At 53.3% G+C, this 15,474-nt stretch overlaps 1 protein-coding gene across 1 annotated transcript; it reads right to left on the reverse strand.

The window, feature by feature from the left end:
• Nucleotides 1-1,922: 1,922 nt before the first annotated feature.
• Nucleotides 1,923-15,249, reverse strand: MPC1 (mitochondrial pyruvate carrier 1). The gene is made up of 5 exons (XM_006871177.1): nucleotides 15,179-15,249; nucleotides 13,431-13,434; nucleotides 2,905-3,001; nucleotides 2,131-2,263; nucleotides 1,923-1,947 (listed from the first exon to the last, which is right to left on the reverse strand). Exons 1-5 carry the CDS (start codon nucleotides 15,247-15,249, stop codon nucleotides 1,923-1,925), a joined length of 330 nt encoding a protein of 109 aa, XP_006871239.1.
• Nucleotides 15,250-15,474: the final 225 nt, after the last annotated feature.

Here is a 15,474-nt window from a genome sequence, read left to right on the forward strand (position 1 = left end):
TTACTCCATAGAGCTAGATCCCAAACCTCAGAAGCTAGACATGGGAGACGATGGGTCATCCATCACGTCGGTTCGGACTCACAGTCACTCTGTGGGGGTTCCGAGACTAGAAATCTGTATGGAAGCAGTTACTTTAGTTTCTCCTGTGGAGGACGTGGTGAGTCTGAACCACCGACCTTGCTTATCCCACAGCGCAGCCTGGGTTCCCTAGACTACACCAGGGGACTGTTACACGTTCATGGGAAAAGTCCCTTATTGTCTCATTCCATTTTCCACACACTTTCTGAAGCCTTGGCGTCCTCTGAATTTTCTTCCAAGCAGCATGACGTGTGTAGTATAAATTAGAGCCAACTGTGTCTGAACCTCAGCTATCTCAGTGAAATGTGGAAGAAGGGAAACTGAGGAAAGGGGGTGTGAGCTGAGGGTGTGGTGGACAGGCATGGACAGGCACCATTACTGGGCCAAGTCTCTGCCCCAGACCAGACAGAACTTTCACTTCCTGGCTGAACTGTGCCCTCCAGAAGGAGGCATGGTCCCCTCTAGCGCCAAGCTTGCTTTCATTTCGAAATAGGTTCATTGTTTGAAGACATGATCAGATCAGCCGGGTTCACATGAGGTCCAGCTGGAGCCGGGTGATGTCGGGTAACAGGGGAGACACAGGAGGAAGACACACAGTGGTGGAGACCACCTGGGCCACCAGGAGAGACCAGGAAGGGCCCGCCACAGGGGCCGGCAGAGGAGCGCAGACTGGCCAAGCACGTTTGGCCTTTTCACCTACCGAGTTCTGTTCTCACAGTACCTCCCCAGCCCCAAGTGCTGGGCGCTTGTCTCCTTGAGTCACGCTCCCAACACCAGAATCCTGGTGTGGCACTGAAGGATAAGCACTGGGTGGCAAGGTCAGTTTGAACTACGAGGTTGGCGGTTTAAAGGCACCAGCCCCTCCTTGGAAACCCTATGCAGGGTCGTTATGAGTCTCTTTACCAGGGGGCTTCAAAACGCTGGTGGAAAAATTCCATTATCTTTTAACTCCACTTCTCCATGAACTTTTTGAAGTCCCCTGGTCTTAGCAAGAGGGTCTAGAACATTTTCTAGTGTTCATGTTCCTAACTGAACTGTATACCACGAACTAAGAAGTTGACACCTTGTCCCTGGGAGCCTGTGGACTCTGGGAAACCTCTCCGGGAGCGGCTCCCAGCTACCCCTGATGCAGGCCCAGGTTCCGACACCCTGTCCGGCTATGACCCCGACACCTTTCTCTGGGAAAGCAGGTAATGCCCAGCTCAGATGCCCCTCACATCAGTGACAGGCCTCATGTCATGGGCCATGGGAGTGGATCTCAGGTTGGATTTTCACAGTTTCTGGTACCTGTCCATGACAATGTGGCCACATTCTGGAGAGCTGGGCTGCCCGGGCTCGTCCCCAGGCCACAGAACGACCCCGTTCTGTCCCATCTGGAATGCTCTTCTGCTTCCCAGCAATCGTAGCGAGATATTTAATCATGCATCCTTGCAAATATTTAAATTGTTTATTGTCCTTAAGTTACAGCATTCCCGCATACGCGCTGCGCGGGGCCACACGGAACCCCCTTCTCCTAACGCTGGGGTAAGTAGGCAGGGAGGTGGTGATCACTACAGGGAAAATCAAACGTGCTCAGTGCCGTGACTGACGACGTTTGTTCTGGCTGGCTTTTCGGGACGTCAGTTCTAAGTGACACCCAGCATGTCTGAGCGGCTCGGTATGAGAAGTGAAATATTCGATGCTTGTAAGGCAGCAGGGAGGTGGAAAACGGCCCGGTCGCAGACTAGCACCCGACCTGGTTTCCTCGGTGGTGAACCTACTGTGCCGTGCGTGGACTCTGTGTCCGCAGTGCTGGCGGGAATGCTGTCCCTCCAAAGAGCACGTCCCGTCCCCATGTCCTCTCACTATGCAGATGCCTTTTTGCCCAACCTGGGGACAAACACAAGGAGTGAGTCAGGAGGCGCCAAACCTCCTCGGTGCCGCGGAGCCCTAGGCCGACTTGGCAGCACTGATGTTCACTTCAATCGCCAACAAGCAGTAGCACCTTGCTAGCGTCACTTGTACCCTCACGGCCCTCCTCTCCCTCCAGACCAAGCCCCAGTCCCTGCTTACTCGTATTTGATGAGCCGGCTCCCCTGAACGAGCTGAGCCACTTCGTTGGTTGCATGACATGCAAACAGAAGCCAGTTCCGAGGCTGCACCTTGTAGGCGAATCTCATGAACGTCAGGGAGTAACAGCAGAGAGCTGCCAAGAATACAAGTGGAAACAACAGGAGGTCAAGGGAGAAAATCAGTCAGACACATGTGCCGAGGTCAAAGGTCGCAGGGCAGAGCCCTGACATGCGGTCACAGTGAAGGCCTGGGAGCTGGATCAAACACTTAAGGGACACGTGCTTTAGCAGGAGGAAACTAAATCTAGTTCTAGGCTCATTTTCTGTCCCTAGAGGTGTTTATAAACTGGGTAAGATTTGCAACTTATTCTCCAACAGGAGCTTTATGCTTGAGGATCAGGGCTTCAGGTAAACTTCACGACACGCTATGAACCCGTGAGGCCGACTGCACAGAACGGTTCAGATGGCACAGTCACCTACAAAATCTGAACGACAAACACCACATTTCTCCTCGCAGAGAGGTCTCCACCAGAGGGGACAACACCTACCTTCAGTCACCTTTGAATAGTGACTACCTGACTTGCAGGCAGGAGGTATCTTAGGTTTAATAAAGGAACGTCAAATCCCAGATAAGGTAGGTTTTCTTGTGACCAATGGGAGTGGGATTCACCTTCACGGCCAGTCATACACATTGCTCTGCTGTGGCCCAACGCCATGGCGCAAGCAGGCCAAGAGCCCGTTTAAGGAACCCTGTTATTCAAATCTGCACCCTTACCAAATGTCATGCGCCCACTGATGATCTCCGGAGACTTTTTCATGTCATTGATGGCAGCGATGGGAAGACCCCAGTTGGCTACAGGTCCCCAGAAGTGCTATGAGGAAATGAGAAGAAGAAAAGGAGAGATGAAGGGTTAGGTGCAGCTGGGAACAGCTCCGGCTCGCATACTCGAGACACTAATGCAAACTGGTGCCAGCGAACCTTCATGCACACATTTGAAGCTGCAGGTTTGGGCAGTTCACCGCAATCCCTACCAATTCCTAGATTAGAATCCCTGCACTCTAACCTGACAGGTCGGTTGTTCAAACCCACCCAGAGGTGTCTCAGAAGTCAGGCCTATAGATCAGCCCCTGAAAACTCTGGAGCCCATCCTATCCGGACACACGGGCGGGCCATCAGGGGTCACAATAGTGCCAACAGGTGTGGACAGCTTTGGGTGGACTCTGATCGTTGTCCCCTTAAGATGAAGGGAGCTTTGGATACAGTTCACTCTTGCTACGGCACGCCCCTCACCTCGCCCCGTTCCTCAGTGGTCCCCTTTCCAGGGGTGTATCTGCACTGTCGAGCGCCTGGGGGTCTGGCAGCACAGTTCTGCTCAGGTGAGGGGTGGGAGTGACACACAGCAGAGCGGCTCCGTGAGCTCAGAACCAGCGCGTGCACCGACACTGAGCTCCAGTTAAAGAACAGACTGACCAAAGGCCAGGTCATCCCTGGCTGAGCGAGCTCTGCGGTTCTCAGCCTGAGTCACATGTACGAGGAGGCTGGACGCCTTCTCAGTGAGTAAACGCTTCACCTGCAGCAGGTGAGAGGAGTGGGCCGAAGGCTTCCTTCTGGGAAAGTGAAGGCCCAGTTACATAATTAAAGGGTAAGTGGTGCTACCTTGAAGCAAATTACACACGGACTGCTAACCGGATGGTGGCAACTTGAGTCCACCAGCCGCTTGGCGGGAGACAGAGATGCCCAGCCTCAGAAACCCTACACGGGGGCGCTCTGGGGCTGGAACCTCCTGGACAGCACACAGCAGCAAGCCAGTGCTAACTATAGATCGCACACCGGTACCCAGGGCCTGCCTGTGCGCTCAACAGGCGCTCCCTAAGCTACGCAGCTGTGGAAATTTATCATAAACACTGCACACTCCTAGTGACTGCCTCCCTCCCTCCCGAAGACTCTGGAGTTACATTTTAGGCACGTGCCTTGTCAGACAGCCACTCCCTACGCAGCTGTAGAAATTGACAACACTGAACAATCCTAGTGTCTGCCCCCCTGCCGACTCTAGAGGTACATTTTAGGAACCTGCCTTGTCAGACTCTCAGCAGTCCCGTTCTAGGAAAGGAATTTCAGGGTTACTATTGACAGCACTTAACAACTGACAATCAGTGTGTGGGGTTCCGTGGAAACAATGTTACTCCTTCTAGTTCCCAGAGAGGTGGTGGCTGAAGTAGCTCACCCAGAAACGCTATAGAGACATCTCCTGGCTTAGGGGCCCTGGTGGTGCACTGGGTTAAACGTGGGTACTATGGTCAGTGGTTCAAACCCACCCGCTCCTCCATGGAAGACTGACACGGAGTTGGGGCAGCTGCACTCTGAGCTGGACTCCACTGGACAGCAGTCTCACCCTCCCCACAAGTCCTCGGGGGCTCCTCTAACAGCAGCAGCAGGGAACCCACCAGAGCCGCAGGGCCCAGAGGAAAGGGGTGGGCGCCTACACCAGGAAGCCTGAGGGAAACATAATGAAGCGTCTTACCGTGCTGAGGGTGAGGGGCGGCCAAGGTCCAGGCAGGCAGACATGGAAAGGAAAGAGAAGGGTCAGCTGTTTCCACAGGCTGAAGTGTGGTCAGTCTGGGGAAGCCCACCTCCCACCTGCAGCTCCTCCCAAACCACCCGCTTCCCTATTTCTGTGAGATTGTATCTCCTCATGGAACTAAACTGTAACTTTATTGAGAAGCTTACAAATGCATACCTCCCCGCCCCACCCCCAACACACACACACACACACACACACACACACACACACACACAGAACACACACACTGGAAGGATGTGAGGCTGGGCTAAACTTTAAAAAGACCGTCACTTTAGGGCTCGGCTTTCTCCCCAGAATGCCAGTGCTACCTCCCAGTTCCTGATGTCCGTCTGAGCTAAACGCTGTTAGGACTCCATGCCCAACAGGGCTGAAATGCCAGCCAGAAATGCAAACCACCACCGTAAGCTAACAGTTTCTAGCAGCCACATGAAAAAAGCAAAGAGAAACAAAGGAAGTTCATTTTAGTAAGTTTACGTGTCCTGACTGATCCAGGCTTAACCAGTAAGTTGGTGTTGGTCTGTCTGCTCAGCTGCCCCGAGGGCAGGCAGCCAGCATGGGAGGGAGCCGGGGTTCTGTGAGCAAGCTCAGGCTGGAGGGGGCTTCCTAGTTCTACATGTAGACTCCCTACCAGCAAGCCGGAAGGACTCGGTTCTATCCTGCTCACCAGAAAACTCTAGACCCTGCAGCAGGCTGCTGTGGGGAACAGACAGACAGATGGGACAAGAGCCTCCAGTGGGGCCATCACGGGGGACAGATAGCTAGGACCCTGTAGAGAGCCACCCTGGGGACAGACAGACAAAAAAGCAGTGGACTTCATTGAATGAATGGAGAACGAAACTTTCCCTACGATGAGCGCTGTTTTCGTGAAGGGTAAACCTGAAATTCTGAGTTAATGTGCTGAACTGCAAACTCAGTTAGAACCACAAGGTGGGTGGTTCAAGCTCACTAGCCACTCTTTTGGGTCGCTATGGGTTGGCATCAACACGGTGGACTAAATAACAACATACCTGGTTATCATGTAAACATACATTGCGAGTCTTACTAACGTGAATGGTTTCATTTCTGAGGCTGCAATGTCAGGAATGAGTGTGAACAGACGCATGAGCAGATGCGGTCAACTCCTAGTGAGGGAGGACTGCCACCTGCAATGTCACTGGCTGGAAACAGCTTTATGCAGCACGGTGGACGACCTACAATCCAAAGGGTTAGGTCTCTGGCTAGGACTTGCTCCTTCAACCCTGAAGGAGACCTGGTGGTGCTGCGACCTGCAAAGTCAGTGGTTCAAACCCACCAGTTACTCCTTGGGAGGAAGAGGAGGCTGTCTGCTCTGGTAAAGAATTGGTCTCTACACACTGGAAGACCAGAGGATGGATGCAGTTGAGTTATGGTGCTGGAGGAGACTATTAAAAGTTCCATGGGCTGGCAGAAGAACAAACAAATCTATGTTAGAAGAGGTTCAGCCGGACTGCTCCTTAGAAGCCAGACTTTGTGTCTCATACTTCACACATGTTGTCAGGAGGGATCAGTTCCTAGAGAAGGACATCATGCTTGGTAAAGTGGAGGGTCGGTGAAAAAGAGGAAGACCCCCAACGAGCTGGACTGTCCCAGTGACAGCAGTGATGCCTCAAACATGACAGCTGTGAGGACGGCGCAGGGCGGAGTTTTGCTGTTGTGCAGAGCGCTGCTGTGAGCTAGGACCCACTGGACGGCACCTGACCAAAGGAATCCAAATGGACTCAACGGTAGTGGCCACTGATCTTTTTCCTACCCTCAGCTCACAGCAGGTGGATTCCGCAAAGCGGAAAGTTTTGAGAATAAGGGAGAACTGACGTGTCTTCCTGCCCTGCTCAGTCTTAAACATCCTTCAGGGAGGTCCACGGAAAATTGGAATGAAAAGACCTGGAGCTTTCCCACAGACTTCTGAAGCCGTGAGCGGTGGTTTGACGAGGGTAAGACAATCTGACAATGAATGAGGTCACCTTCTTTAACAACAATAACAGAGCTCCTTGTGGACTCCTGGTGTGGTGCTCGAAGTTAAGCACTGGACCACAATATCATTGGAATTTGAACCACAAAGTTGGCGGTTCAAACCCATGAGCGGCTCCTCAGAAACCCAATGCAGGGTCCCTGTGAGTCAGAACCGACTCCACGGCACCCGCCCCCAACAGTTATTTTATCGTGCCTGGTTTACGCTACTTGCAGGTGAGGGGCTTATGAGTCCGTTCCGACTACAGAGACCCCCGTGAGCAGGTGCAGCTGTGCACAGACGGCTAGGTCTCCCACCTACAGAGCAGCTGGCTGGGTTCCAGCCACCAAGCACTGGGTTAGCAGCCAAGCGCTTACCCACTGGGCCTCCAGGGTCCCCTCGGGCTACTTCGCATGACAAAGCAGCACACAGACTGTCCCCTGTGCGCCCCACGCTGCAGCACACTTAGTGCCCATTTGTAGCTGGCCAGGCTGGACACCGAGCCTCAGAACCACGGTTTGTGGTTGTTGTCGCTACTGAGCTGACTCAGACTCAGACTCAGACTCAGACTCAGAGCTCTCTGGAATCCCCTTGTAATCAGTGTTGCCACCTCACATGTATGTGCTCAGTAGCATCTGTGTTCATTTTCCCCGAGCACTGTGGGTTAACCCCCTCACCAGCCAACCTCTTTTCTGAGCACAAGGCTCTTGGATCCAATCCATGTACACGCTGTATATAGATCATATTCCTGAGAGAACAGAACAGTGGCTCTATGAAGGGGCCCTGGTGGCACAGGGGGTTAAACACGGGGTCGCTAACTGCCAGGTCAGCCTTTCCATAGCAGCCGTCACTGGGCGGGAGAGCTGAGTCCGTCTGTTCCTGTGAAGACCCACAGCCATGGGGACTCCGTCCCCTCTAGGATCACTGGGAGCTGAATTGACTGGCTTGAGTTGGGGGTGTGCCTACAAAGGAGCTCAGGTTGAAAAGTACGCTTTCAATTTAAAATGCCCGTGACATAGAATTCTCCCATTCTGATTGCTTCCTTAGGTCACCAGGGAGGAGCCACTGGGCAAGGGGACAGAGAATGAGGGGCGGGGGCAGCCTGGGGCTGAGAAGGAAGCAGAACTGCGGAGGGCAGCACGTAACAGATCAAATGGTCACCACGCAGTGTCCGAGGAGATTTACAGAACCCAGCTGTGTCAGGACCGACCCAACAGCACCAACGCCACCGCCATCTGGAGGGTGAGGGGACCTGGCCTATTAGACTCAGAAAGCAATTTGTGAAGAATCCAACGAGGAAAGAGTTCGAACACCCTCTCTCTACTGGAGCCCTGGTGAGGGCTGTGGGCTAATAGTCGGATAATCTGACTGCTCCTCGGAGACCCTATAAACCCTGGGTCAGAACCGGCTCAATGGAACTTCACAACAGCAGTGGACCTATTCAAGGAGCCCTGGCGAGGGCTGTCAGATAAGCACTGGGCTGCTAACCACAAGGTCGGTGGTTCAAACCCACTAGCCACGTGGTGGGAGGTGCTTCTGTGACACGTTCCAGCCTCGGAAACCCTACACAGGTCACTGTGAGATGGAACCAGGTGGACAGCAGCAGGTGGACTCTGTACTGATATCTGTGCTACAGACAGACAAACGCATAGCGATACTTCAGCAGTAATCCCGACGGCTGCACAGAGCCGCACGCATGTCCACGGTTCTCTCTTCACTGGTGTTCTGCTGCTTCCAGTGAAGGCAAACACGAAGAACGAGGGTTCCATAGCTCCTTACCCGCAGATTCAATCCAGGAAGGAGTTATTGGGGTGCGGGGCAATCAAGTAGTATGTGGGTAAAGCAATGGTGCGCAGGCTTGGGGGGTGGGCTGCCACCTCCTCACACTGCACGGGCATTACAGGGTATCAGAGATGACACACTGCATCAGGGAGGATGTGAGCACCTTCTACACGCAAACACCACGCCAGTTTAGGGAGGGATCTTAGCACTCACGGACCAGCGCCCCTCAGATATCAAGGGGTGACTGCACCTCATTTTTATTGCTTTTTATCACCAGTATCTTGATAGCTTTACAGGTACGATGATACCAGCCAAGAACCGGCCACCAGCAATGGACAGGAGGGGCCTTAGGCGGGGGCAGGCTGTGTCCCGTTTATGTGGCCCATACAGTTCTGCACACCTGTGTTTCTTACTGAGGTCAAGACAGAGGTAAGCAGACATTTGTCACCTGGGCAATCCTGGCTCATGTCCACCGTGCAGCCCTGCTCCTGAATGCCCGCATGTCCAACAGCAGCTGTGTCCCCATGCACAGCGCCATCCTGTGGAGGAGCGCTTTACTGTGAGATGCGGGGCAGGCTCACAGCACCAGGTGCCGCGTCTTCACAGGACTCAGTGAGTATCTAAGGACCCTCCCTATCTCTCGCTTATCGCTCAGGCATCCAGCCCTAAAGTGCAGCCTGCGGTTGGGACATCTGGAGCAAGCTCAAAACCACCAAAACACATAGAATCTCCGGACTTCAGAAGAAAATCTTGAAGCACTAAAGTGAACACTTGAAACATTTTGTGGAGAAACTCCATTCTCTTCCAATTTCATTTCCTATGAACTTTGTATTTGAAGCCCATGTCTGCACCAAGAAGGCAAAAATGTCTCCTATGATCTTTTCCACAGTAAAGTCTACATTGAGCAGTTTTATGACTAAAACTTGAACACTCGTTCACAATTCTGTCAGGAACTAATGACTTTTTCAACTTTCTGACATGCTGTTGCTATAAAGCGCTATCGAGTTGGCTATGATTGATAGCAGCCCTATATAGCATTTCCAAAGAGCAGTTGGTGGGTTTGAACCACCAAACTTGCAGTTAAAAGTCCAGTGCTGATCCTACCGTGCTACACCAGGACCTCAGCTTCCTAAAGTTGAAGTTGAAACAGTTATTTGAAAGAAGGCAGTTATTTGAAATACGGCTTTACGTTCTAAAACTGTATAAACTGATGACAAATATAAAAGCAAAGTTAGAATCGTTTGTATTTTAAGTGGTAAAATGTTTTACAAAAGATCTCTCCCAGGTCTATGTATTGTTGCTGAGCGGTAACATAAACCTGCGTGCGGATTCATGTCCATCCATGAACATTCAAACAACGGCCAGTCTGCAACAGGCAGAGCCGGGCCTCTCCTGTAACTGCACAGAGAGAGCAGGTCCACAGTCACTGAACACAGGACACATGGCACCTGCTCGGGCAGCCTGCACCTTCTGCCATGTGACATGCTGGGCTGACCAGCAGAGGTGCCAGTGAAGTCTGAGCACCACAGGTCATGTTGCTCTCTGCGTCAGTTTCCGGGGGACGTCCAGAACCTCAGATCCGGCAGGATCACGTCCGCCCTTCTGATCATAAGTGGACGTTTCCGGGTTTGCTGGTCTGCATTTTCTGCTAGGTCTGAGCTCAGCATCCTCACGTGGCAAGTGAGAGGTTGGCCTCTCCCATTTCTACAGTCTGACCCAACCCCAATATTCGGTAAGTCACTGCCAGTCTACAGCGGCGTCTTGTAACACAGGTGAGGCGCACAAAGGCCCACCTGACACTGAGGAACTAGACGCCTCATCAGCTTGGGGAGGTCTCGGTTCTTACCTGGCCATCCAGGCTCCTGAACACACCTCTGCTCACACATGGTCAAATACTAAGGGCTCCTGTCCAGAATCAACCCCACAGGTCTTGATGGAAGCAATTCTGGTGGCACAGGGCTGCTAACCACTAGGTCGGCAGTTCAAACCCATCAGCCACACTGGAGGAGCTAGAGGAACAATTTACAGACTCGGAATCCCTCTGGAGCAGTTCTGCTCCACTCAAAAGCAACCAGTTTGGGTTGGGCCTTGATTGATTCAATCACTAAAATACAATGAGCCCAACTCAAGACCAATCTTCCCGATTCTTGTTCCTTCTTCTGAACCAAAAAGACAGGAAGAGACACAGGTGAGAAAGAGTGAGGTATGTGAGGAAATAGCTCCCTAAGACAAAGGTATCAGAAGAGACCACAGGAGTTTTTGATTAACGAGCCCCACTTGTTAACCACTCGGGAACCAGAAACCAGGGGGCTGACCACACAACAGTAACCACACTGCAACAGATGAGAAGAGAGGGAACCAGACACCAGGGGGCTGACCACAGAACAGTGACCACACTGCATCAGATGAGAAGAGAGGGAACCAGACACCAGGGGGCTGACCACAGAACAGTGACCACACTGCATCAGATGAGAAGAGAGGGAACCAGACACCAGGGGGCTGACCACAGAACAGTGACCACACTGCAACAGGTGGGAAGACGCGTGGAGGCACGGAGACCAGGGGTGACAACAGAAAATCCAGACAGTTACTGTTGTCAAGCGCCATTCTGTGTCAGTCAGTGATTACCAACCCAACAGCTGAGGCATGAGCCCAAGACCACAGCTAGACAGTGCAGATGTATGCCAACCATTCTCCTCCTGACCTGGAGCCGATGTGGCGCTGCAAGAATGCACTAGACTGGTACCCACAGGTGAGGGTCCTCAGAACCCTAATCAGGGTCACTATAAGGGGAACCAACTCCCTGGCAATTACCAACAACGACCTGGAGTTGCCTGGTCATGGGGTTCGTTTTGGTTCATGCCCCTTATCGCCAGTGGGAAAGGTAAAGAACTCAGAACCGGTTACTGATGGGGTGGGGCTCAGTGGGCAGGGCCTCTGCTCCCCTTAGTGAAGAAACGTAGGGCAGTGACCAGGAAGCCTGGCAGACATACAGGAAACTGTCCACCGACAAGTCCTGGGAAGAAGGTGCCCTCCTGGGAGCCAGGGGCACAGGGCAGGAAGGCCGTAGTCTGCTCCCTTGGAAACCGTCTGGGGCAGGCAGTTCTCCTGTGTCCTATAGGGTTGGAGCAGGCTGGGATTAAAAGGGGAGGTTTGCAAGATGGAGCAGGGCCAAGCATGGGGGCAGGACTTGGGGGTGAGTGGGCAAGAAGTTGGCTAGGGCTCCCTCTGTCTCTTCACCTACAGAGGCAGCTCTGGGTCTTAGAACAACCCGCTGATGGGCAAGGCCACCTCTCAGGCTAGTTCAAAACCACAGCACTTCCTGCCTCACACTGCAACTGGAAATCGCTTCTGCTCAGAACGAGGATGTTGTAAACACAGCCACTGAGTTTCCAGCACCATCCTTATCTGTTCCATGCCTCCCCGCCGCCCACTGAACCCATTCCATAGATAAGGTACATGGAGCCCAATGGGACTGCACTAGCCTGTGCCCCCCAAAACCCTGCCAATTCTCTGCCTTTCCTCCATTAGTTAAAGCACCACTCAGCCACATGAACCCTGGGGAAGGAAGTTCCAAAACAGTAAAGCCTCAGAAAGTTAATCTTAGAAGAAGGAAGTGTCAGGGTCACTGTGTAGTTTGGAGCCCTCCACTGTCTGTCAGTCTGTCCTATGTTTTGTTTTGCTGTGATGCAGGAAGCTGTGGCAGAGGCACAACGCGTTTATTCCTGACTGGACTCCTGCAGTGGCGCAGTAGGATCAGCGCTGGACTGCTAACCAAACGGTCAGTGGTTCAAGCCCACCAGTGGCTCCTCAGAACTCTACACAGAGGCACTGGGACAGCGCGTAACACCATACCACACACCAGTCTATTCTTTATCTGAGACTGGTTTCTGAAAGCAGCCCGAACAATTCCCAAGTAGCCTCAGGATGAAGCCCATGGAACGCATGTATGTTCACTGATGGAGCCAATCAGAGCTCTGCGTTAGAGCCCTAGTCACGCACATTCACTGGGGCCCCAAGAACAGGTGAGAACAGCCACGCATGGAAGAGGGCGCCGGGTTCCTGCGTCGCTTGGCTGTGATGAATGAGCTGGTAGAGTGGGTTACAGCCTGGGTTATGTACCGAAGAGTCGGTGGTTTGAATCCAGCAGCTCCGACTTGGAAGAAAGACAAGGCTTTCTTTTCCCATAAAAATGAACAGCCTTGGAAACTCTCTCCACGGTCTCCATCAGTCGCTGAGTTGGAGCTGACTTGACGACACACAAGAAGTACAGGGAAGATTTCTGTCACTTCTCTGAACCCCACAGAGGATCAAGACCCACAGAGGGGAGGAGCCTGGTCCTGATCCTAGGGGACTTGAGAGGCGGGGAGGTGGCTGGTGCAGACCCTGAGTGGTTGGAGATAGAGAAGGGGAGGCCAAGATCGGCTATCCGGTGGGAAGTGGGCCATCCTTACCACACACAGTGAGGGCTATGGGTGGAGCTTACGCACCTTTATAGGAGGCGTCTTCAATAAACTCCATGGACAAATTCCATTCTCTTCATTTTTCCACGAACTTTGGGAAGCACTTGCAAAGTACAATTTGCAGCAGCATCTGCTCATGTAACCGTTGTTTTGGTGGGACATCGAGTCAGTCCTGACTCATAGTGACCCAGTATAGTGTTTCCAAGGAGCAGCTGGTGGGTTTGAACCACTGACATTGTGGTTAGCAGTCCAGTAAGTCTTGGTACACAAGAAAACCAATGACAAGCTAAAACAACAGTCCAAGAATGCAAACTGCAAGAACATGTTCTCAGATGAGGACCTGGCCACTCTTTTCCCCAGGGACCCTGGTGGCACAGTGGGTAGCATGCAGCTGCTCCTCGCCTACGAGGCGGTTCCACTCTGTTCTACAGGGTCCCTGAGTGGGACTGGGCTGGGTGGAGGTGTGGAGTACACCCGCCCATTAACCCTGTAAGGCCTCTCCGCCCACAGTGCTAAACATCCCTCCTAATGAATCAGGGGCCTAGAATCAGGAGCGGCTAACCAGCGGTGAGCATCCAGGACTCCTATTTAAGGATAGAAATGTCTTTTTTTTTCCTTTCAAAAAAAGCCAGGGCTGACGTTGTTTCCAAGCTCACTCCTCCACATGCAGACTGTAGGGTTTTCTCCCCTCCTTGTTAAGTGCCAGTGCACAGTGAGCTAGTATGGGTTTCCAAGGAGCAGCTGAAGGGTTTGAACTGCCGACCTGGTGGTTAGAGTCCAGTGCTTATCCTACAGCACCACACCAGGGCTCTTCCCTTGTTTTGTTGTTAAGTACCATCGAGTTGCTTCTGACTCACAGCATCCCTACACAGAGTTTCCGAGGAGTGGTTGGTGGGTTTGAACCACCAACCTTGCAGTTAGCAGTTTAGTGTGTATCCTACAGCACCACACCAGGGCTCCTAGTGCCCCGTAAATGCAGATGGAAACAGTATCTACAGTGACATGCAGGATTTGAAAACCCTAGTCCAGTGTGGCGCTGTGGGATAAAGCACTGGACGGCAAGGTTGGGTTGGTGGTTCAAACTCACCAGCCGCTCCTTGGAAACCCTGTACAGAGTGGCTGAGTTGAAACGGCCCCCACAGCACTTAACAATCCTTGTGAAACTGCTAAGTCACGTGGCCCTCCTGTGTACCTTCCCCTGGTTACGAAAGAGTGAGTCTGTCCTGGCTCCCCCGCCAGGTCACTGGCCTGGACAGACCGCGACTTTACAACCACATGCCACGACGCCCGCTTCTCAGACTGTCAGACTTCACGGGAACAGAATGCCCTCTTGTTCCCACCAACAAAAGCCAGGCATGGCTGGGGGGTTGAACCGCTGACCTTGTGGTTAGCAGTCCCGTGTTTGCCCTACAGCGCCACCAGCTACGTGAGTTGGACTAACTGTTTATAATACAAACTCGAGTTGGATGGAAAATAAAGTACAGACAGTGTGACTTAGGTCCTTCAACTCCAATGTCTTTGGTTTTTAACTTGAAAAGTTGGTGGAAAATAAGAGTAAGGAATAGCAGACTTTGGAGACGTGCTGTTGTACTTTGGTTGACAATACTCATAAACAAAACCACTGGATTCTAGTCCCTTCCTATGTTTGGACTAAGAACCTGAAAACGAAAAAACCGACACACAATCTAGATGGGAAGTGCCGTTGAGTGGGTTCAGCCGATGAGCCACATTTAAAGTTTAAATGTGTTTCTACAGCCGAGAGGGCCTTAGGGAAAGGTTCAGCTTTAGCCAGGAGCCCATTTCAATTCCACCCCCGCCCCTGCATTTCCCAACCCCACACATGGGCGTCAGTCCGTCAGTCCGCTGCAGGCCTGGGCGCCCACCGTGCCGACCCGCACTCAGAACCCCAGGTGCTCCCTGACACCCGTACCCGACCCACTGCGGCCTGGTGGGGAGCCCAGCCTGGGCGTACGGGCAGATGGCCCGAGAGGAAGGCTCGGGGACAGGGGTAGGCAAGGACGGGGACAAGGAAGTTGGCTCGGGGACTTTACCGGGCAGGGCAGCCTGAGGCTCTGGACGCATAGGAAGCATAGACCCGGGCGCGGGCGGAGAGCCCACAGGCGCGCAGGGAGCAGAGTGTGGAGCGCGGGGGAACCGGGTAGGGGACGTGATCCGAGACCTGCGGGGCCAGGCCTGGGAACGGAGCCCGCAGTGGAGCACGGCGGTGCACACGGGGCCCGGGAGGGTCCTCCTCACCTCATGAGGTAGTCCCGGAAGTCCTTACTGCGGACATAATCCGCCGCCTTTCGCACCAGCGCGCCCGCCATGACCGAGCCGGTCCAGCCGCTCTTCGGAATCCGGAGACAGCCGGAGACCCGCCGCGGCGACCCGAGCTGCCAGGGGACACGACAGCTGCCACGCCTGACGGCCAGGCTCGTCCGCCCTCGGCCTATGGGATGGTGCGAATCTCCAGCGGCGGCGCCGATTGGCGGAGCGCGAGGCGGGGCCTGTTGTCGTAAAGTGGGCGGTCCCTGGCGAAGATTGGCTAACGG

Source organism: Chrysochloris asiatica, unplaced genomic scaffold (assembly GCF_000296735.1).
Source record: "Chrysochloris asiatica unplaced genomic scaffold, ChrAsi1.0 scaffold00162, whole genome shotgun sequence".
NCBI classification, from domain to species: domain Eukaryota; kingdom Metazoa; phylum Chordata; class Mammalia; order Afrosoricida; family Chrysochloridae; genus Chrysochloris; species Chrysochloris asiatica.